The 22,609-nt window shown below is 38.0% G+C and overlaps 1 protein-coding gene across 1 annotated transcript in view; it reads right to left on the bottom strand.

The window, feature by feature from the left end:
• Window positions 1-1,039: 1,039 nt before the first annotated feature.
• The window catches only part of LOC118798005 (VPS10 domain-containing receptor SorCS1), a 273,068-nt gene continuing 251,498 nt past the window's right edge, over window positions 1,040-22,609 (bottom strand). Inside the window, exons 21-28 of the mRNA XM_036557299.1 lie at window positions 21,816-21,949; window positions 19,347-19,470; window positions 18,566-18,678; window positions 13,199-13,333; window positions 6,464-6,563; window positions 6,109-6,214; window positions 2,943-3,109; window positions 1,040-1,173 (exon numbers count right to left, since the gene is read on the bottom strand). Coding sequence (XP_036413192.1) covers window positions 1,109-1,173; window positions 2,943-3,109; window positions 6,109-6,214; window positions 6,464-6,563; window positions 13,199-13,333; window positions 18,566-18,678; window positions 19,347-19,470; window positions 21,816-21,949 — 944 coding nt within the window. The 3' untranslated portion in view covers window positions 1,040-1,108. The remainder of the gene's footprint in view (window positions 1,174-2,942; window positions 3,110-6,108; window positions 6,215-6,463; window positions 6,564-13,198; window positions 13,334-18,565; window positions 18,679-19,346; window positions 19,471-21,815; window positions 21,950-22,609) is intronic.

The raw sequence follows: 22,609 nt of genomic DNA, 5'->3' as shown, positions 1-22,609 counted from the left end.
ATTGCACGTATTTAAAAAGGAAAAATAACAGTAGCCTAATATTAAATATTAAACCACATACTCACACATTCATATCTGTCAAATAGAGTGTACAGTTCACTTTTGGTATGATTAATTTAAAAGCAATAAAGAAAAAGGTGCATGCTGTGTGTTACTGTGTTGAAGGGTACAGTGATAAAGCGAGTTAGTGGTTCATCATGTTACAAGATCTGAAAGGAAGAAAACGCAGTTATGAATGTTAATGTTGATTCAGAAATTACTGGCTTTTCCACAGATAATGACTTTGTCCATCAACAGACTGATTACACTCTCTACAGTTATGTACAGTATCTCGCTGTGTAGTTTGCAACGGGATCAGAACAGTAAGTCTGCTGCTCCGAGCTGAGGAACATGAACAGAGATCTGTTTTTCTTCCTCTTTTTGTTTAAAACAAACAGGATCTACCTGCAGCTAAATATACCACAACACAAAGACAACAAAACAGACAAAACAAAGGAGGGGAGTATAACAAAATCATGATTAAAAAAGCTCTACAGTAGAATTATCCCTACGTTTATATATGAAATTTAGGTTGCAGCGTAAAATGAAAACTATTGTGCCAAATACAGCGCCTTTCAATTCAAATCTAATTCATTTAAAGCAATTATTGATATCTTGGTTGAGTTTGTTACTAAAATACTCCCACGTCTCACAAACACATTCATGATATACAAAATAAACATGAACTTTTATTCTATATACTAATGGATAAATACTGTACTGCTCTGTTTCTGCAATACTGGAAAGCAAATGGGTTTAAAAGACACTTAAGCTGAAACCAAGAGTTATTTTTCCCTATTTCCCCTTTTTTCCCCATTTTTGAAATTATGGTACATGCTGGCCTTTCCTTCTAATTGCGTTATGTACTGGTAATTGTTATAAATAAACGTCATTAAAAATGTTCTCTTATTGGATAGACATACGTATAAAAACCTGTACACAGTTTCTTCTGGTATTCACAAAGCACAGTAAAGTGTCAATGTCCAACATGCACAGGTACCGTATAAAGCTTAAAACCTTTGTGTCTGGATGTTCAATGTCCTTTGCATGATAGTCTGGAAACTCAGACTCAGACGTCGATGTACGTAGGAAGTTCTGTAGAGAATTTGACACGTGGGTGAGACTTAATGCATTCTGCAAGAGAGGTAAAGACAAGGACGGTGGGTGTGTCAGTTGTTGGTTGGAGGTCCAAAGTTTATTTCTAAGACTACAATACGAATTTGCAGGTATGAATCTACTGTACTGCATCACCATGTCAAGTCAAATACACTTTAAGGGGAATTCCATTTATTTTTCAATAATTCTGCATGATTCAATCGCTGAGATGCAAACAGACTCATTCAGAGTTGTTTGGTGTGAAATGGTTTACTGTATAGAGACTTACTGACTCTGATTCCTTTACAGTGGTGCTGATAGGAACCAGGGAACACAATGTCTACAACACCTATAAGCCATTTTATCTACTACCCAAAAGCAGCCATGAACTGCATGTGTCTTCTGAGTTTTATCTGTAATGCTGATAATGATAAAATAGTCTTGAATCTAAAAAAATATGTTTTCTTCTGAGACTATTTTGTCTTATTATGCACTGCATGTGACTCTCCACCATAAATGCATAAAAAATAATAATAATTTAGTCCAAAACATTCTCAAAACTGTCTAAAACAATGGCTCAAGCATCAGGCAGTGTATTCATAACCATGCCATGTGATGACTTTCTGTGAGGGAGCTCTTACAGACACCACTGTGAACGATTCTGCCTTAGTAGGTTTCACATCAAACACTCTGAATGACTTTGTTTACATCTGATTAATTTTATGCAGAAATTTCAGATGTCCCCCTTGAACTCAAAACACTTGGTCATGTCTGATAAAAGGGTTAAGCCTGGCTCACCGCTGTGAAGTCAACATTAGAAAAAACAGATAGTGATTCATTTTTGCAACCTGATCTCACAAATAATGTATAAGAACTCTAGCAGAAGCAATTTCTGTGGATCTCATATTAACACTGGCTTGCTGGAAATTCCTAAAACATAAGAAAACTGGTGAAGCAGCTTTCTACGCTCTGAAGATTGCTTCAAGGTTCCAAAGGCTTTTTAAGATCCAAAGATTTTGGGATTCTTCGCCCACTCAGATCTGTCAGGCACCTTCTGTTGACAGTTTTTAGAACCAAAAGTGATTTATTCACTTTTGTCCCTTTTTTTGGTACCAAAGCATTTATTTTCTGGCCTTGCAAGCACTGAAGTTCCACCAGGAAATGTAAATCCATATATTACAGTAGTATGAGTAGGAATAGTAATGGGAGTAGCAGTACTAGCTGTAGTGCTAGTACCATTAAAGGGAGAAAATGGCCAGAGTAGGAAAACCCCTTTTGACGGCATATCATGAAGGTGGGAGGAGCATATGCTTTGGGGTGGAGCTTTAGGGGCTGTACAGGGAATGATTCAAATGTATTTTGCTAGATGGTTAAAATCCACCCCAAAGCAGCTGATCCCACCTTCAAAATATGGGGGTTTCCTAATCTGGCCGGAATGTCCCTTTAAATTCTGTTCTTAGAAGAAGTATGACTGCTAAACCAACTCAAAACATAACTATTTGTAGCTTATCATAAGTTTTTTTATCTTATACTGAAATTAAAAAAAAAAGTTTTCTAGCTAGAGGTTCAAACACAAGGCTCTCAATGACTCTATATGTAAAGGGACATGTTGCGAGTTAAATAAGTAAGTAAGTAAGAAAGTAAATAAATAAATAAATAAGTAAATAACGTGCAATATAAAAATTAATATAGTATTTTTGATCAGATTCTGCAGGAGAGATGAGCATATGTCATGAGCACCACTACGCTCGTGTGCACATACTCACGGGACACTGACTGTAACGTACAGTCCGAGATCACATACGCACCGATGGGCTGTGTGTTGACCTCGGTGTCCAGAGGCTCCGGTGAGGTGAGAAGCTGTCGCTGAGAGCTGCAGCTGGGGGTGCTCTCCGTCGGGCTCACTGGACTCCGGATCATTTCTTGCTCTTTTTCGTCCTGCATCGCCGCATAGAGGTGGAGGCCTGGGATCTTCCTTGAGGAAAGAGTTACAATGAGATACAGGGGGAAGGTAAACACCCAGCAAATAACAGAAACTAGAAATGGAGTTGGCCAGAGGAGGAGATGGCCAGTGAACCTCAGGAGAGGAGAAAATTCATTATTAGATTACCCCAGTGTTCATAACACACTTCATATATGATCTATATTTGATCTATGGTTAAAGGGACCATAACTGGGAAAACTGAACTTTCCTTGTTGTTGTGAAATAAAAGAGTTAATCTATGTAGTTTCTAAATGTGCTTTTCACTCCAGAGTCCATGCAGCCCATAGACAGAAACTAATCTGCCAAAACAGCCCATTTGATTCAGTTGTTTTAGTGATGTCACAGAAGCCAACACATTTTCATGTATACATCAGTTCAGCAGTTTATCTCATTCACAGAGAAGTTATTGGGAGCTTTTTAGCATGTACTGTTTTTTGAATGAGGCAAAATACAAAGCAGCCAATCAGAACAGAGCTCATTTACATATGTCAGTCTTAAAGATAATAAAAACAGCCTGTTTACTTCTAAAGGATAAAGAAAAGTTAAAAAAATGGTTATGCAAAATAAAGACTGTTTTCTGCATATACACGATCAGCATTTATTTAGAACTACTTTATGGTGAAACATACAGTAGGAAAATGTCCAACCACAATTATTACATCATCCTAAATACCGTGAACCTCTAACTTGTTAAAAGTTCATTGTCTGGGGCTCCCAAGTGGCGCAATCATCTAAGTATTGGCCCTATCATCAGGAGATCGCAGGTTTCATCCCTGGTGATGCTACAGCCATCTGTGGTCAGGAGTCAAAGAGAGCACAATTGGTCTCGCTCCCTGGGTGGCTGACTTTACAGGTCTCAGAGGAAGCCTGTGCTAGCCTTTGCCCTCCTAGTGCTGGTGGTACTGTGTGACTGGGGGAGTCCTAACTAGCGTGTGGAAGTGGATACGACTAAATTGGGGAAAAATAAAAAAAAAAATCAAATTTAATTGTCGGTTCTCATCACTGTTTTGGAGCCAATCTGCTGTGCTGCAAATACAGGAGACCAATATTTCCAGCAGCAATTCCATATGTGTTTTTTCATAGTTCTAAAATGTGGCAAATAGTAAAAATAAAGAGAAATCTTTTTATAAATAGCTACTATTGACTAGTAGCGTATGTTCTTCTTGAGGGACAATTTGCAGTTCATTATGAAAATGACTAAATCCCTCACAGTGTTTGTGCACACATGGCTGAATCACAGATGAATCTGCCACATCCATACCACATGACTAGTTACCATACAATAATATTAATTTTGATCATTTTGAATAATGTTTCCCTGAAGTTAGGGACAAAACAGAAAACTTCTCAACTTAAAACACACTTATAATAGACCTACACCTAGCAAGCATGATTTAAGTAGAATTTTCCTCTTCTGCATCTCAATTATTACCCCATACACTTCAGATAGTGATAGTGAGTTTTAAAAAAGCTGGAGAATCCCTTTAAGGTTTGATTTGTCTTGAGTAGCATGCTAACAAGTTTCATAGCATGGCCACAGGCCTCATTCCTCTCAGGACTTCACCTCAAAGATTTGTGACAGAAATGATCCTAATCTCTGAAGGACACACCAGTTTTATGATACTCAAACGCTCCAGTGCTGTCAGCGCTTATTTACTGCAGTAAAGGCCTCGCCGAAACCTGGCTGTCAGGAACATTTTTTGTTGTGTGTTTAGTCCAGGCCGTCTCCCCTTTTGTCTTTCGCTTTCAGTCTCGGCCTGCTAGATCTTGTCTTATTGCTGACCCCTCCTGCTCTTTTCTCTCCCATCCGAGCGGGGGTGCCGCAGCAATAATTTAACATTTCATAAAGGTCAACTCGCGAAGCCCAAAGGGCTAAATATTGATAATGTCTGCAGCGCTGACTGACATTTCCAATTCGCTGCAAGCAACTTAGACAAAAGGAATCTGAACGCCGTCCAGGAGCTCGGGGTGAGAAATATCACTCAGCGCTTTGACAGACCGTCTCCGACCATCATATTTAACTGACAGGGGGGTCGGTCTGTCTCCACTGCCTGGGGGAATTGCACTGCCCAAATTATAAGTAACCCTTGTGATCTCAGTGTAGCTTAGCCTTTTAACTTTTGATTGAGGAGGTTAAAGTGTTGGCTACAGAAGGACAACCAGGTTCAGGGTTTATGGGGCCTAAGTGTCTTCCAACAACAGCAATGAAGTGCCACACAAGAAAGCTGGAGATTTTCATCATCCAGCTGCAGTCTAACCCATTGATCTGGTCTCTGGTAAGTTTAATTCATGGTAGATGTTAAGCTGAAGTACATAAGTACATGTTCATTTTGGAATTTTTGAAAATACATTTTTCTGAAAATTATTTCTGATATTTTAAACTGAAAATGAATCAAATAATACTTTGAGAAGTATAGTACCATAGTTCTATAATTAATCAATAAGTATTAAAAAATAATTATTAAAAATACTGGAGTAAATAAGAGTAAATAAATAAATAAATAAATATTAAGGCATTTATAAGTAATTGGTGGAATTAAAAACAAATATAATAAATGAAATTAAAAAATAAATAAAACTTTTAAAACAGTTATTATAACAAAACAAAAAACTAAATATTTATAGAGAATGTTGAGACTAAATATACATGAAATGAAACAAAAAAATGAACACAAAGGTGTTAAACAAAAAATGAAATAAAATGAAGAAAATTTGTCCTATAAAATAATTAAAAGCAATATTTTATTAAGCAAAATGTAATCTATCTTACGTTATGCTACTTTTCTCCATGCAGGTTCACTATTTATGGAGACTATCTGTCTTCCACACACAGAAGCACTGAAGTAACACTCAAGACAGCTGGAGGTTTCTATGGTCCAGCTGCAGGTGAACTCACTGATCTGGACTGCTACTGAAGGTTCATTAATAATGGATGGGGCTAAGTGGAGGTACTCTGGGAGCTGACACAGGATCAGGTTTGGGCACATTACCTTTTGAATTTATAGATGAGGAACACGGCTAAACCCACCACCACCACCGACAGGAGCATGAGCATGGCCGAGCTGCTGTGGTTCTCACTGGTGTCCACTAGGGGTGCTACAGGGGAACACAAGATGACAGATCAATAAACACCATAACTAAACATGGGCTTTCATTAAACAGCAGGCTAGAGTGCTGAAGATGATTACGCTCTTTTTCTTGTAAATGGATGTACAAGTAGAAACAAGTAGAAATTTGCATTATATGATCATTTGCTGAAACATCATTATATGCATGTTGTTCCCAAAACAACTAGGAAAATGTTCGTCATTTATATATATGGTCAGGGGATGGTCAACTACTCACCTGCAGATAAGTGTGCAGCATAGACTGTGATTTGAACTCCTGGTCTTAATGTGAACTGGACCTGGTTCTGGTTCAGGGCAGCCAGAACTAACTCCAAGAGCTGGACAGAGGAAGACAACATTTTCAACTGATTGTGCTGTTCACAGATTAAAGTAGCCTAAACGATACTCAGCCAAAAGTCTTGTTAGCTCAACAAAACAATGAATCAAGTAAAAGCAAAAGAAGCAACCAAATAACTACTTGAGTAGTAGCAAAACAGTCTCAGACCAAAGACTCTGTAATGTATTCTTTTACAGTCCTTTATGATGGGTTAACCAGGTCAGCCTGAGGCACAAACTCCAAAGTACTAGATAATTATTAAGTGACAGTACTAAACAGAATAAAATTAAACACAAACATATTAGATTGAATTTCTCACAAATGCACTCTTATGCAAAAGTTTGGGCACCCCTGATCAAATGACATGTTTTGTTGCCCAAACTTTTCCATACACTATATAAATAGTAAAGTGAAAAAGAAAAATAATTAGGGCCCGACCGATTAGCCAATAACCTTGGCCGATATTAAAGCTGGATGGATATATGGATATAATTATTTTTGTTTTTTAAGATTTTAAAGGTTCATCCTTTACCAAGGCATTCTCCAGATGCTCACTTTTATTACAGCAGTACAGACTGAACTGGTAAACATGAACACAAAACGTGTTAATCATGGTTAAAATAACACAAACAACATGCAAGTCCAGGGCAGGACAGCTTAGTGTTACCTGTCATCAACTTACATATTATTTGTTTGACTAGGTTATGTACAATGTCAGTACTTACTGTTGTTACAGTTGTATGCAAAAGTTTGAACGTTTTGTTGATTTTATAAGTGAAAATAACATCCTCTACAGGGAACAAATTTAAATATGCCATTTTCTGCTGATTTTAGTGCACAATTTCTACTTATTTGCTGAGAATTCAAGATTTTATATTGTTTTCACATTTTGTTCGTCAATACAGTACTGAGTATGCATTACACAAATACCACCCTTAAAGCTGAGATGCTGTAAAAAACATAAATTTAATTGAAAATTATACAAAGACAACATACTGAATGTTGAAACTGAGAAAATGTATAGTTTTTGAAAAGTAAATGCCCTTTTTGAATTTGATGCCAGCAACATGTTTCAAAAGAGTTGGGACAGGAACAACAAAAGCCTGGAAAATTTGTGTAATGCTTAAAAAAAAACAACAAAAAAAAACACATATGGACAACTAATACCTTACAACTAATAAGGTTAATAGGCAACAGTGATTGGGTATAAAAAGAGCACCCAGATAGGCTGAGACCTTCAGAAGTAAAGATGGTGAGGGGTAACCCACTCTGTGAAAGACGCAGGCAACAATTCAAGAATCTCAATATTAAGTTTCTCAATGTAAAATAGCAAAGAACTTGGGGATTTTATCATGTACGGTACATAATATCATTAAAGGATTAAGAGAACCCAGAGAAATCTCTGTATGCAAGGGACAAGACCAAAAACCAATATTGGCTGGCCACGATCTTTGGGCCTTCACTGCATTAAAAACAGATACGATTCTGTAGTGGAAATCACTGCATGGGCTCAGGAACACTTACGAAAACCATTGTTTGATGGACTGAGGTGAAATGGAAAAGTGTCCTGTGGTCTGACGAAATTTCTAAAATAATTTTTTGGGAAGGTGAGACATGATGCTCAATCGACACTCCTCACTCGCAATTTACTGCTAGCAAGTACCATTTGCGCCTGAACCACTTCATGTAAAAGCGGGGAGAGTGGTGTGGCCAGTACAGAAGCTCTTTGGAAGTTTACTTTTTACCAAAAAAAAACAAGAAATGAAAGAGAGTTTTATAAGTACACAACAAATAAAACATTATTTTAATAATGGCAGGTAAATCATTTATATTCAAAAAAATTCTAATGTTCTAATAATGTTTTAGGGCCCCTGTCAGTCACTGGCCCTCAACACCCCCACCCCCACCCCACCCCCCCCACCCAATACAGCACCACTGCAGGTACATCAGTATCAGATGTAGGACAGACGGGGTAGAACACAACTGCAAGGGCAATGTTTACTGAACCCAGCCCTCTATTTACTGACACTCTACACCTTCAGGATACTTTGATGCCAACCTTGAGACCGAATCCTTAGTCGACATGAAAAATGGCAGGTTTGATGTTGTGCATTAATGTTGGATCTGAGTTTGAGGGTTGATATATGGCTGCTTTACAGTGCAGACTAGGTTTACTTGAAATACTGTTTGCGTCCCAACAGTCACGGCAGTGCCTTTTGACATATATCAACCACGTCGCCTTGAGTCAGAAATAAAGATATACGAGATGGGAGGGAACTCATTTTGCTCTAATATCTCTGTCTCAAACAGCTGATAATACCTGCTTAAGCTCAAATCCTGACAGCAGTGCTTAGCTAAAATGTTGTTTCATCCAGAAAGGAACCATCTTTTTTAATCAGGGATTTTTTTTATTATGGTACCTTTTACTAAAGGCTGGTACACTTCAATCTGTTTTGACCTTTATCAAAGGCCAAAAGTTCACAAAAGGACATACAGTCTATGTGAATCTCCATTAATGCCTTTACAAGGGTTCATTTTTTATTTCCTTTCCAGGCTTCATTAATTGTCTCTGCTTCATTTACCAATTGAATCTTAATGTGACTCATTCGTAACTCTCTCTCTCTCTCTCTCCCTCCACTTTATGTGCCTTACCTATTTCAAATTAGACCATTCCTTGAATAATTACTTTTTTCATGCTGTGCACTGGGGTCAGTAAATCTATTAGAAATTGTAATAAGGTTATCCACATATCGTACCGCCAACATGGTAGCTTTGAATGAAGATTTATATTCTGTGAGCTTTTGGAAGAAGCTGTCCCTTTTTTACCGTTCAATGCCAGTTATGCACACACAGGTCCATTAAAAGAGGGACCAAAAAACAATTTCACACTACGATGTGGCAAAAAGTATAACATCAAAATACGTTATACATTTTCATGATATTTAATTTTGCTGAGGCTTATGAGTTATGCTTTTAAAAAAGGCTCTAAAAATGATAACAACTGGTTAAAATAAATGGAGAAAGTAAGATGTCATAATAGGCTAACATCCACTCAGCTACTTATTACTATGCTATGCAGTATGCAGTTACTTTGCACTGTCAATTATTTGTGTATGCACACACACACACACCCCCACACACACACACACACACCCCCACACACACATACATATATATATATATATATATATATATATATATATATATATATATATATATACACACACAAATTACTAACAAAATCTGATTTTCTGCAGTTATTGGATTATTAAGTGCATGTAAACACACTCATTGTCATGCACATGCACAAGGATTAATCATAGCTTGAGTAACTAAACCTAAGTTAACACAAAAAGTTGTTAAACAATGCCGTAAAGCAAGTAATCCATGCTTACTTAATCAGGAACCCTGTCTACGATGAATGTCCTTCATGAGACAGACACCGGGTAATCTAGAGGATGATGATAGTGATGATGATGATTCTTCTTAATATTATTATTATTATTATTATTATTATTATTATACTCTCATAGGCTGTATTACAAACACCCTTGCACAATATTTTAAGGCAATTATAGGTGAATAGGGTAACATTTCAAAATATTCCACAAGGAATCTTTACTTGTTGATTAGTGATATTCTTACAAATATTTTTTGCATTGGAAGTTTAACAAAAAATAATAATATGCAAATCAGACATTATCTGCTTAAACATGCACATATTTGCATATTTAAGAATCATTTTCGCTGATATATAACATGACGTGGTTGTGCCAAGTGTAGGTGGAGACAAGACATCATTAAAATTGCTAACTTTTGGAAAATACAGAGGCGAGCGGACACGACTAGACGATACGTGCTGAAATAAATACATTTTTGTTTTGACATTTCTACATCAGTAGAGAAGACATTTATAATGCAATTTATCCAAAACCTGAAAAGTGATTGATGAGATCTAAATGATCTCTTGTGACTGTGGTGTCTTGTTTTTGTCCATAATATCATCCATTATTTAATGCTGGTGGGCTGCGTGGGACACAGAGCACAGAATAGTGATGACATGCACTCTGTGTCCCCTCACACTCTCCCATCTCTATGTTTGTTGCGCTGCTTTTTAATATAGAGAATTTTATCTTATATTCCATCATGTTGTTGTCTTTGGTGGAAGCATATTGTGTGGGGGGGAGGGGGGCGCACTGGACTACATGCAATAAAAAGCACCACTGTGCTGCCCTCTGCTTTTAAAATATATTAACCATGTAAATCATATGATTTCCACCGAAGCCAAAGTGGATTTATGTGCATTCCCATCAATTCTGGCTGCTTTTAAACCAGCCAGAATAAAAGAGGAATACAACTGTGTGTGTCTCTAACTGAAGCCATCATTTTTTCCTTTCTCGTTTTATTAAGTAAGCCACTATGTTTCTTCTAACTAAATTAATTGAGCAGGCTGTTGGGTATGTGTTACTGTAATGGCTTTTGCCATGGCCCAACACTGACACCTGCTGGAGGAAGACAGAAATTCTTTCCAACTCTAATCATCCCATCTGCTTGGTTCCACTCAAAGGTGGGTAGACACTAGTTACATTTACTCAGCTGTATGTACGTAAGTACAGCTTTGATGGATTTGTACTTCTTTGAATATTTCCAGGGAATGTTTTTACGTATGCACAAGCATATTTGTGAGGAAAGTAACACCCTGCTCTACACTTTACTGCTCTACATTTTACTGCTCTACACTTTACTGTATGAATTCTTCATAAGGCTATATGACACTTAAATAAATCTTTTAAAACAACTGATATAAACATTTGTAAACACTCATTCCAATAGGCATCATTTGAAGGTTGCATTTCCCAGCTTTGATGTCAGTTTGCCATTTTTCCTGACATTAGGCTGTATCATGACCCTTTCTGGGGTGAACTTATGAACACTTTGTCACAGCGGCATAATGCTGATAATACGACACAGCTTGCCAACATAAGCTGGTTGAACAAAAGTTTGCATGTTCTGTCTCTTAGGTAAAGAGATTCAATGCATCCTTTACAAAATGTTACTGTTGCGCTTGTATGAGTAGATCAGGCACAGCAGTGCTGCTGGACTTTATTATATAGGCAATATAATGTACATGTGATGCTAGAAATATTTTGGGCTGTTTCTGGTGTGTTGTACAAGAAAAAAAAAAAGAAATAAAGCAGAACTCAGACGCAGGAACACATTTTATTGGGGCTTCCATAAATAAGCCTTTATAAATGTTTATGCATGTTTATGCCAATTGTTATGATGAGCTTTAAAATGTGTCATGTAGTGTTACGAACACTGCCCTATCATAAAGTGTTACCTGTTGCTGACACCTCTTGCTTTCCAGCCACAGCATTTTGTTTTAAACAAAAGCAATTAAACATAAAAGAACAGCACCTAAAAACTTCAGTTTCTATACTGATCGATGCTGGACACACTAAGAAGCTCCATTGCGGTTTCATAGAAGACTCAGTACCTGAAATTGGTCTGGCCTGATATTCTAGTTTCATTCTTACTGAAGATGATTTAAGCTGTTTAAGCTGGGTTTATGCAGCTCTACCCACTTCTGACCAGAATGATACTATTAAACAGTTAACTAATCCAAGTCACTACTTCTTTGTCGGCATGCGGCTGGTGATGGTTACCATAGAATAGCCCCCAATAATGGTAAAAACTTATTCACTCACTTCCAAAAATGTCATTTATGTATGATATATTTCATGCAAACCATAGCAATACGTTACCATTCCCACATATGAGTGTAACTACACTTCTAAACATGTTGAGTGACATCCTACAGTAAGAAGATATTTACTGTACCTAGAAGAGATGAGACTGGAGGGTGACACTGTGTGCTATTGTAGCAGGCAGATATCATGCCTGTACAAAAAGCTGTCTATGTACTGGTGTATACTTGACCACAGCATCAGGTTTCAGACATCAGATAAAGCAGTGCCAGGTCTCAGAAAAATGTCTCAGCTTGCTTACAATTAGACACCTCATACAAAATGGCCTCAAATGATAAAGTTTGTATGAGATGTGTTTCGAGAGTTTGTATGAGATTTGTTTTGTGGCCAAATTAAAGATGACATATACTAAAACTTACTGATCTGTGGTATTATTGTCTTATTTATTTCATTTAGGGGCTGATGTAAGATTACTGGCATTAAAATTATCGCTATTATAATTAGTATTACTTTTTTTATTATTATTATTGCAATATCTGCAACCCCCCCACCCCTCCCCCTGATTTAACTATTTACCACAGTTATTTTCCACATGGTTACCTAAATTGATTGTAACCTGCGTACAAACCTACATCTTAGCAAAGTCAAAGTGAATGTGCATCTAAGTGAGAAGATCAGCATAACAATGGTCTAAATATATCATAGCACTCTATGTATTTTTGCTATGAGCAGACACATACCTGCCATGGTATTGCATGAATGACCAGTTCTGCCCTTATTGCTCTGTACTTGATCTTACTTAAAATGTATATAAGCAATGTGGAGCCACAGAACTAATCTGATTGTACCTGTGCAATGACAGTAAAGCTATTATATTATTTTCTAAATCTCTGTAGTGGTTGAAAGAAATGGGGGCTGTGGTCAGTACCTGGTCTAAATGTGTTGTCGTTTTCTCTGGTTTGCCCTCTGTCACTTCTTTGTCTGGTAGCAGGAAGAACTCGGCGGCCGTGGGCAGTCCTGGCAACACAGTGACCAACAGCTGCTCCGGACTCACTCCAGTGGCCTATGAATGAGCAGAAAAAGCAATTTTATAGCAGGATTGAAAGTGCCTTTGTCTACAGTATAACCACAGAAGTGACAAAGCAGTGCTCGTACCGGTCTGCTGTGGATGCATTTTAAACCACACACCCTAAACTGTCCTGGCTCACAACTTAATTCATAACTTCATACAAGTTAATGTAAAAGAAGTCAATATGGACCATTTGGCAAATTAAAAAAATAAATAAAAAAGAGAGAGATAATATAAAACTCAGAAGGCATGTAGGATGACTGTTCATTTTGAATAGTAAGTAAAATATAAAATAAAATATTTGTAGACATTGCAGCAGCTGGTTCATTTGCTCTGTACGTTTCTCTACAATGAATAATTTCACATCAACCCACTCTGAATGACTCTGTTTACATCTCAGAGATTGAATTATGCAGAAATTCTAAGAAATCGGTGGACTTTTTAAATATGAACACCCTCTGGCAGAAATATAAAAAGCCATGACCTAGGCATGAGATTACTATTACATCATCATCCAGCCTGTTATTATTTCATTGACATAATACAGCCAGTGAAGCAATTAAACCAGAAAGTAGACATTAGGTTCAGGTCAAATCACAAGGTTAGAGCGCTGCTACCGACCTTCTGTACAGCCCCATGTGGTCTGCTGAAAACTCATTAGCCACGTTATGACTCAGCCAGTGGAGCGTAGCACACATATGGCTGACATGACTACTGCGGGTTTGGGTTTAAGAGCTTTTTTGCCTCCGTACTTTCACGATATGTGATCATGCATATTAACAGCTCCTGGATTTTAGTATTGTGACATCTTGGAAATGGGAAAGACAGCTTGAAGGAGGGTGCTTATGTAACTCTATACTGCAATATATTGGACAGCCTGAGAGGAATTCAGCATTGTGGCTAAGCGAAGATCCTGCCAATTATGGCAAGTGTTAGATCCTGGATCCATGCTCTGTTGGTTCAGGCTATTGTAGGTTAACAAAGGGACATATCAAAGAAGCTCTGGCAGTCTTCAGTTTCTGTGGCCCAGCTTATGAATACTGGCTGGGATCAAGAAGCCTTTCTACACTTGTCATTTCATGCATCTAATTTCCGGATAATGTCTAGATAAGATTTACCCGCATTCCATTTACACCTGACCACCTAGATGTGTCTCTAGATAGATAGAAATCCCATGCAAATCCAAAGAAATTCTCTTCCGGAATCTTCTAAAATAATGCCATGGCAAAAATGCTGTCACAAAACACATCCTTGTCCTAAAATGTGATTGGTTAAGCCGCATTAAAAGCTCAAAATACTCACACACTACAGTGGCCGACAAGACCCTATTCACAGGACAATTAAAAACATGTTCAAACTCATAAACGTGCTGCACACATGGGAAACACTTTTATCAAAATGACTACACCTGAACTGCATTTCACAAATGTGCTGCAAATACAGAAAACTCCATCAGAGCTACATTTTACAAATGCACTGCAAAAAAAAACAAAAAAACACACAGGCAACTTCAGAAACACTGCAAAGCCAGTCACAACACAACGGAAGTGAGCCACACCATAACCGAAATGTTTATGGAAGACTCAAAGGAGATGGAATAACTTTGATGGAAAATCAATGACAGAAGTAGATAAGGCCACGGATGCTCACATCCCAAGTTCCTGGTTAACCTGGCTGGCTACTCAGCTATCTGACATGTCACAGCTGTACTGTGGTAGTTATCTGGTATTACTAGTTTACAGTTTTTTACGATTGCTTAAGCACGATTATGAAAACAGGGTTTATTTTGTCCAAAGACTTGAAACGATTTTCACAGCCACACACACAAGCAGCAGAACACCTCACATCTGTACAACAATTTACAAAAACCCAATTTTGTGACCATATGCCGCACACAGAGTTCATACAGTCTGATTCTGTTAGAACCAGTTACACACTGCTGTGCTTAATCTAACTGGCTTCTTCAGTCTACTGTTCCCACAATCCCCACAGTACAACACTGCTCCTAAGCTTATCACTTGCAAACATGTCCTCTACTGACGAAATTATTAGTTTGAACATCCCTCAAAAGAGCTCAGTAACACTATGATTAATATCTGAACATCACATTGATTCATCAGTCTACTCAGGCTTTAGCAGAGCTCAGTAACACTGAGATTAATAACTGATCTTCATATTGATTCATCAGTCTACTCAGGCTTTAGCAGAGCTCAGTAACATTGAGATTAATAACTGATCTTCATATTGATTCATCAGTCTACTCAGGCTTTAGCAGAGCTCAGTAACACTGAGATTAATAACTGATCATCACATTGATTTATCAGTCCACTCAGGCTTTAGCAGAGCTCAGTAACACTGAGATTAATAACTGATCATCACATTGTTTTATCAGTCTAATCAGGCTTTAGCAGAGCTCAGTAACACTGAGATTAATAACTGATCATCACATTGATTCATCAGTCTATTCAGGCTTTAGCAGAGCTCAGTAACACTGAGATTAATAACTGATCATCACATTGATTTATCAGTCTACTCAGGCTTTAGCAGAGCTCAGTAACACTGAGATTAATAACTGATCACACTGATTTATCAGTCTACTCAGGCTTTAGCCAGAATAACTTTTGGTAAAGAAACTGTTAACTGAGGTCCTCTTAGGGGTTCATCTAACAGGCATGTTCGCTACATGCAGTGTGCTGATTTAAAAACAAGCATCAATGGTGTTTCCTTTGAGGATTTTATGTTTTTTTTTATTTAGGGGAAAAGTATTCTAAAAGTATTTTCCTAAAAATGTAGCAGTAACTGTATGCTGAACACTGCCTTTATGAAAAGGTAGCTTGTCTATATATATATATATATATATATATATATATATATATTTGAGAGTGCATCTGTAAGAACGTGTGCCCATTTAGTCAAACGAGTATTAGTGAGGTCAGGCACTGATGCTGGACAAGAAGCTCATAACTGACATTCTAATTCATTCCAAAAACCGTTCACTGGGGTTGAGGTAAGGGCTCTTTGCAGGCCACTGAAGTTCCTGCATACCAAACTCATCAAACCACATTAATATGGACCTCGCTTCACATGGACACAGTCATGCAGAGACAGGCAAGGGCCTTCCCCAAACTTGGAAGCATTTAATTGTCTAAAATGTCTTTGTATGTGGTAGCATTAACAATACTCTTCACTAGAACTAGGGGGCTGGGCCTAAACTCCTCCACTAGTTGGCACTACGCATTCCTGTAGGTAGCATTCTTCTGGCATCCACCAAACCCAGCTCCATCCATCAGACTGTCGGATAGTGAAGCATCATTCATCACTCTAGAGAACACATTTCCACTGCTCCAGAGTCCAGTGGCTGTGTGCTTTACATCACTCCAGCCATGCTTGGCACTGCACATGGTGTTCTTTGGCTTGTGTGCAGCTGCTCAGCCTCAGAAACCCAATTTATGAAGCTCCTGACGCTCAGTTCTTGTGCTGATTTTGCTTCCAGAGGCAATTTAACATACCCTACTGAAGCACCTGGTTTTGTTTTAAATTCTTAACTATAACTAGGCTAATCAATTCAGAAGATAGCTAACAGTCTAACAAATTTTGTTGAAAATATCATGGGAATATTAAATCATAAATCCAGTATTGTTAAATCGAATTGGACCATGAGCTGAGTATATTTTTATACCCTTCGCACTAAAAATTACGAGGCTTGAACAGATTTCTTTATACTTAGCTCATTCGTGTCATAAACCACCTTCTGAAGTGTTAACAGAGATTGGGTAGTAGTCCATCTTCAATGCATCTAAACTTTCATTTACATTAGGATTTTTCACCATTGCATAGTCATCCGTCCAGCACAGCCTAAGTGTACATAGGCTAAAGATGTGTGAGTTCAAATTAGGTTTCTGTTTGAGTTCCTAGAGTGGTCTTGTTCCTGTGGCTCAAACTTAACATATAAGTGTCCATTGAAAAGCCTGTCCAGCCTAGGACAAGGCTTAATCTGTCAGGTCCTGTTTCTTCACTATTGCATAGCCATCCGTCCAGCATAGCCTTAGTGTAAATAGACTAAAGGTGTCTGAGTTCACATTAGGTTTCTGTTTGAGTTCCTAGAGTGGTCTTGTTCCTGTGGCTCAAACTTAACATATGTGTCCATTGAAAAGCCCTTCCAGCCTAGGACTAGGCTTAATCTGTCAGGTCCTGTTTCTTTATTATCGCATCTACCATCATAGCCCATTCTTTTCATCCTAAAAAAGTGCAATCCAGCACAGTGGGCCAATTTTTGTCCACAATATAGCATCGCAAGCCATTCATATGATGCAGCTTCTAACTATGCTTTGAAATGTCCATTTCATGTGAAGCTGTCTTCAAGGAATGACTGATTTATCATACTAACTGACTGCCCAGTGTATGTCCTTGTTGGTTAGAATGAATGTCCATGAACCCCCCCAGCAGAAAGTTCAAGAACTCAATTTGAAATGGGCTTCAGTTGTACAGTAGGCCTCCCCCATCTGTCACGTAGCATCATAAAGTTCTCCTGCGGGACAGCTCATTCGTTCCTTCCTCTGGCTAAAGTCACGTGATGAGGAATTAAAGTGAAGCAGAAACGTGTTCCAGGGAGAAAATGATCCATTCACTGCCCGTTTGTAATGGATCCAAGGGTCAGACAAGAGCTTTATATATGATTTAGTAAAGTCCTGAACTGGGGGAAGAAACTGTTAGTCACAGCAGCTAACTGTTTCTGGATCTGTATGACTTTTCAGCTCAGGCTTACTAAGATCAAGGCAGAGATAGAAGTCTAGTCTCATATGATGATACACTTCATCAATAACAAAAAAGAGATCTCAGAGCTTGAAATATTTGTCTGAACCAAGCGATGCTTAATTTTCACAATTCAATCTAATTTGACTGTAATTGGTTTCTAAAGTGTTTATTGAGCTCTGGTCGGGTTCAAATTTTACATTTGGGTTTCTAAATTTTGGACTACGTTTACACCTGCTTTAGTTCCCCATCACATTGTTATTATATTATTTCTCCTTACTTTTAATCTGGCACATTGGAGTAACTTGTGCTGGTAGTGACATCCACTAAGGCCCATTAGACATTAGAAATGGGGGGTATATTTGCTTGCTTATTGGGACATAATTTTGATGGACGTGGGTTGAATTTGGAAACTAAACTTGGTGCTATAATTCGAGTTGGGTCTGATTTATGTAGAATATTCTCTAAACTCACTTGGACCATGGAGTTTTTGATGACTCTGCTAACGTCCAGCCTCCACTCGGACACATCAGGGTTGTGATCATCCAGATTGGAGGAGAAGGCCAAAAGATGGGACCGGAAATATTCTGAAAACAATGGACAAAATAATGGATATGTAGAACAATATATAAGAATATAATAGAATATAATAAGTAAAACAGGAAGCACATACATGAAGCACAAACAGCTTAACAATATGTCATCAAACATTTGCTTCTTTAGTTTGCATAGAGCTACAAACATAATATAGTATAATATGGATGTGTATATCTCATCAAATAGCACTGCGCCAATTGCGTGATTAAATATTACACATTTGCATCAAATTGCGGTTTCTGATACTGTATAATATACTGTTATGTATAAAAATGGACTGAAGTATGTTGCATAGCTAAAACAATAGTTACAACCATCTTAAAGTCTGAATTTGTCTGTACTTTTGTTCTTCTTCCCAAACAAGAAGAACCAATTGGAAGAGTATGTCCTGGTCAATCAGTTACATCCTATATTTAGAGTAAAGGGAAATGTTTAAATTAAATTTTTTATATGTATTCAAATTAAAATACATACACGAACATCAAGACTGCTCTGTTTGTGAATGTGTCCCATAGACTGAATTACAGATTTATTTTCATAGGTGAGAGAGAGAGAGAGAGAGAGAAAGAGAGAGAGAGAGAGAGAGAGATAGGAGTAAAAGCACAATACTGACAGAAGAATTCCCATGTTAGCTAGCTGTCAGTAAAGAGCCACTCACCGTGGACGGCGATGGTTTTCCTGTCTTGCAGGATAGTATTCCCAGCTGCCACCTGCACGGTGACGATGTTGATTCCCTCCCTTGGGAACGTGAATGCCACACTTCCCTCCAGTGTGATTACCGGCTGGGGTTATGTAAGCAAGGGTGAGAGAAAGACATAGACAGAAATTGACAGGAGAAGGACAGAGGGCTGCATCCCATGAGAATGGCTTGTCAGTCTGGTTAGTGACAAAACGGCTACATTTATTTATATGGTAGGACACTGAGGGAAAACACACATCCAATGGCAAACACACACACACAAACACTATTCTAATGTCTAACTGTCACACATACATCATGACTGCATTGTTAGTTTGTTAAAGGTCAAGGTGTTATGCTATGCTAAAATGGTATTAAACCACAACACAGTGTCTGCACTCAATAGAACCTTGCTGACCAACATCAATCATTGAAGCAAGTTTGACTTCCAAAATGGCTTTTTAAAAGCCCATCTCTTGTCGGATTCCTATATATACAAGACCAGTAAATGTTTGGACGTGTCTGAATGAATGCATATTTTACATAACCTTAACAACACGATCTAAAATGGTTTTCTTTTGAGTCACAGCTCTGCAGAAATGAGCATTTTCCCTCTTCTAACACTGTTCAACTTAACAGACTTTGGTTGACTTTAATGTAAGGCTGTAGGCCTTCCTTTTTAGGTGAAAGCACTGGTGTTGCACAAAAACTTAGCAGCATAGAACTGAAAACACATTTTATTACTACAAAAGAACCGAAGAAAATTGGTATGTTTTCGAGTAACAGATGCTGCCTCTTCAGATGAGCTGATGAGCCAACAGTGCTAATAGGTAAATGTTGGAAAACATGGATGCTGATGAGGACTTGTCTTCTTCTACCATCTTTTCTCCTCATTGGAAGAAGCACATGTTAGTTTGTAAGAGAAATATATTTTCATTGTTTGTAAACCAGGCTAACGTCAGCTACAGTTAGCCTAGTTTGTGATAAAACTGTACTAGTGCTGCCCACACTATCTCTCAGTCACATCCTAAACATTGTGTCCTGAGCAACATGTTTATGTTTCACGGTAGCAAAGAATAATATACATATTTACGAGCAAAGCTGTCAACTTTACCAGTCGTTTTAAAGCATAAAATCGCTGTTTAACTGTATTTTAAGTATTTTCTCTGTCTTCCTGTGACAGTGATTTCAGAGTTCAAATACTGGCACAGTAGTGCCCTTGCACATCCCTGATAAATACATAAATGTTATACATAAATGCTTGAAGTTTATTTAATACAAATAGAAATAATGAACCTGCTGTCTGCACACATAATTATTTCCCAATGTTTTTTTTAATTAATTTTTTTGTTGAAATTCAATCAAATAGTTTTTATTTAAATCTTTAATGGATTTTAGATTAGGAATTACTATATAACCGTAATTACTATGTGTGTCTCACTAAAGGCTAATTATTGGAATTTCTGTCCTTGTTAAAGTGTTTGAGCCAACAAGCTGTGTTCATTCACTGCCAAGTTTATCACTTCTCACTAGTGAAAAAGGTGGAATTTCACATTATCTGTTATGTTGGAAAACTGGTACTTCCCAGTTTCTGAAAGCACTCAAAGACCTTTTATTTATAAAACCAGTAGTTCTGGTTCTAAAATCTAATCCATGTTAGAAACCGTTGTAAATAGTACTTAAAGCTTTCATCTTTGAGAGAGAGGAGAAAATCAAGCTCTGTCCATCCTTCCACTGTGAGAAGACAACTCAACACTATGAGTCTGAAAGGATGTGTAGCTGTTAAGAAGCTCTTACTGAGAAAAGGAAACAGAAAAAAAGAACATGTGCAAATCAAACAAAGAAGCTGCTGGTGTTTTCAGAACAGTCTGACCACCCCAGAGTCCAGACCCTCACATCTCTTAATGTTTTTGGGAAGATCTGGATCATGAGAAGCAAAAAATATAACCAGTTTCTAAGACTGATCTTTGGAATTTTTGGAAATATATCCCTGCAGATTTCATTTAACAACCTGAAAACAAGTCTTCTGAAAAGAAGGAAAGCTGCAATAAAGGCTGCACATGCTAAACACTGGAAGAAATGTATATGTTTCTGAAAATGTATTATCTGTACTTAATGGCTGTTTGGACTGGTAATTAAATAAATAAAGGACAGTCTCTGGACTTTTGTACATAGTACTAAGTGTGATCATATTACACTTTTTTGCTGCTTTGCATCGTGCCTAACACCCCTTAAATGTGGTAAAGTCACTAACACATGGGCCTGAGCGGATTATAGCTTTAATAAATGGGTATGAGTATGCATGTCCAAACTTTTGACTGGTACCATAGGAGATATGAACAGTCAGACATTTGCTTTTCTACTCGCTGCACCTTTAAACCAAATCCCACTCTCAGCCTTACAAAGACACAGCGTATGATGCATGAAGGCTGAGAGAGAATACAGTACCTCTGAGTTGTTCCCAAACCACCAGATGTAGGTGACGGTTCCCACTTGGCTCGGCCACAGAACCGCTGTCAAGTTGACTTCCTTATTTTTCACCGCCACAAAGGGAGCAGAGAGATGGATATACTCCAGCTGACCTAGTGCGAGGAAAAAAAGAGCATTGAGGTGGAGAAAATAAAGCCAGCGATAGAAAACAGGAGCGGAGAAAAAAGAAGAGAGGGAAGAAAAATAGTTTACAAGCCAAAGTCGGCTCCTGAAATTCAAAACTAAACAGCCCCAGTGAAAAGAAAAAAAAAAGAAGAAAAAAAGAGAGAAAGAAAAAAAAAAGAAAGGCATCTCCAGTATATTCACTGCTATTCCTCTCAGGGAAGCTTCTGCCATCTGTGGATGATTTTTCATCTCCCGCGCTTTGGAGGCAGCCGCTTTCTTTCGCTCCGTTTCTGTGTTTATGGGCACGGCTGGATTGACAGAATGGAGGACGGAACTCTCCCTGATCAATAACTCAGCACCGTGGCATCTGTCTGCCTCAAACACGCCGGGCATGGTCAGCTCAGTCAGGGGTGAGAGAGGGAGTGGGGCCAGCGAGATATTCTATTAATGTTCTCATTGATTTCCGAGCATGATCTTCGTGTCAAAGCGCAGACCGACAAAAATAAGAGCATGTGTTCGGCTAGGAAAGACTTTTTCCGAGAGCTTTTCTGTTTGGAGGACACTGGTTGAAGTCAAATTCCTTTGTTTGACCTTGTTTTTCTGGTTGTAATGTGTTGAGATCTTATTTGGGAACTTTAGAATGCTGC

Source organism: Colossoma macropomum, unplaced genomic scaffold (genome assembly GCF_904425465.1).
Source record: "Colossoma macropomum unplaced genomic scaffold, Colossoma_macropomum, whole genome shotgun sequence".
Taxonomy (NCBI): domain Eukaryota; kingdom Metazoa; phylum Chordata; class Actinopteri; order Characiformes; family Serrasalmidae; genus Colossoma; species Colossoma macropomum.
The sequence above is the reverse complement of the archived record's forward strand: the minus strand, read 5'-3'. Positions and strand labels throughout refer to the sequence as shown.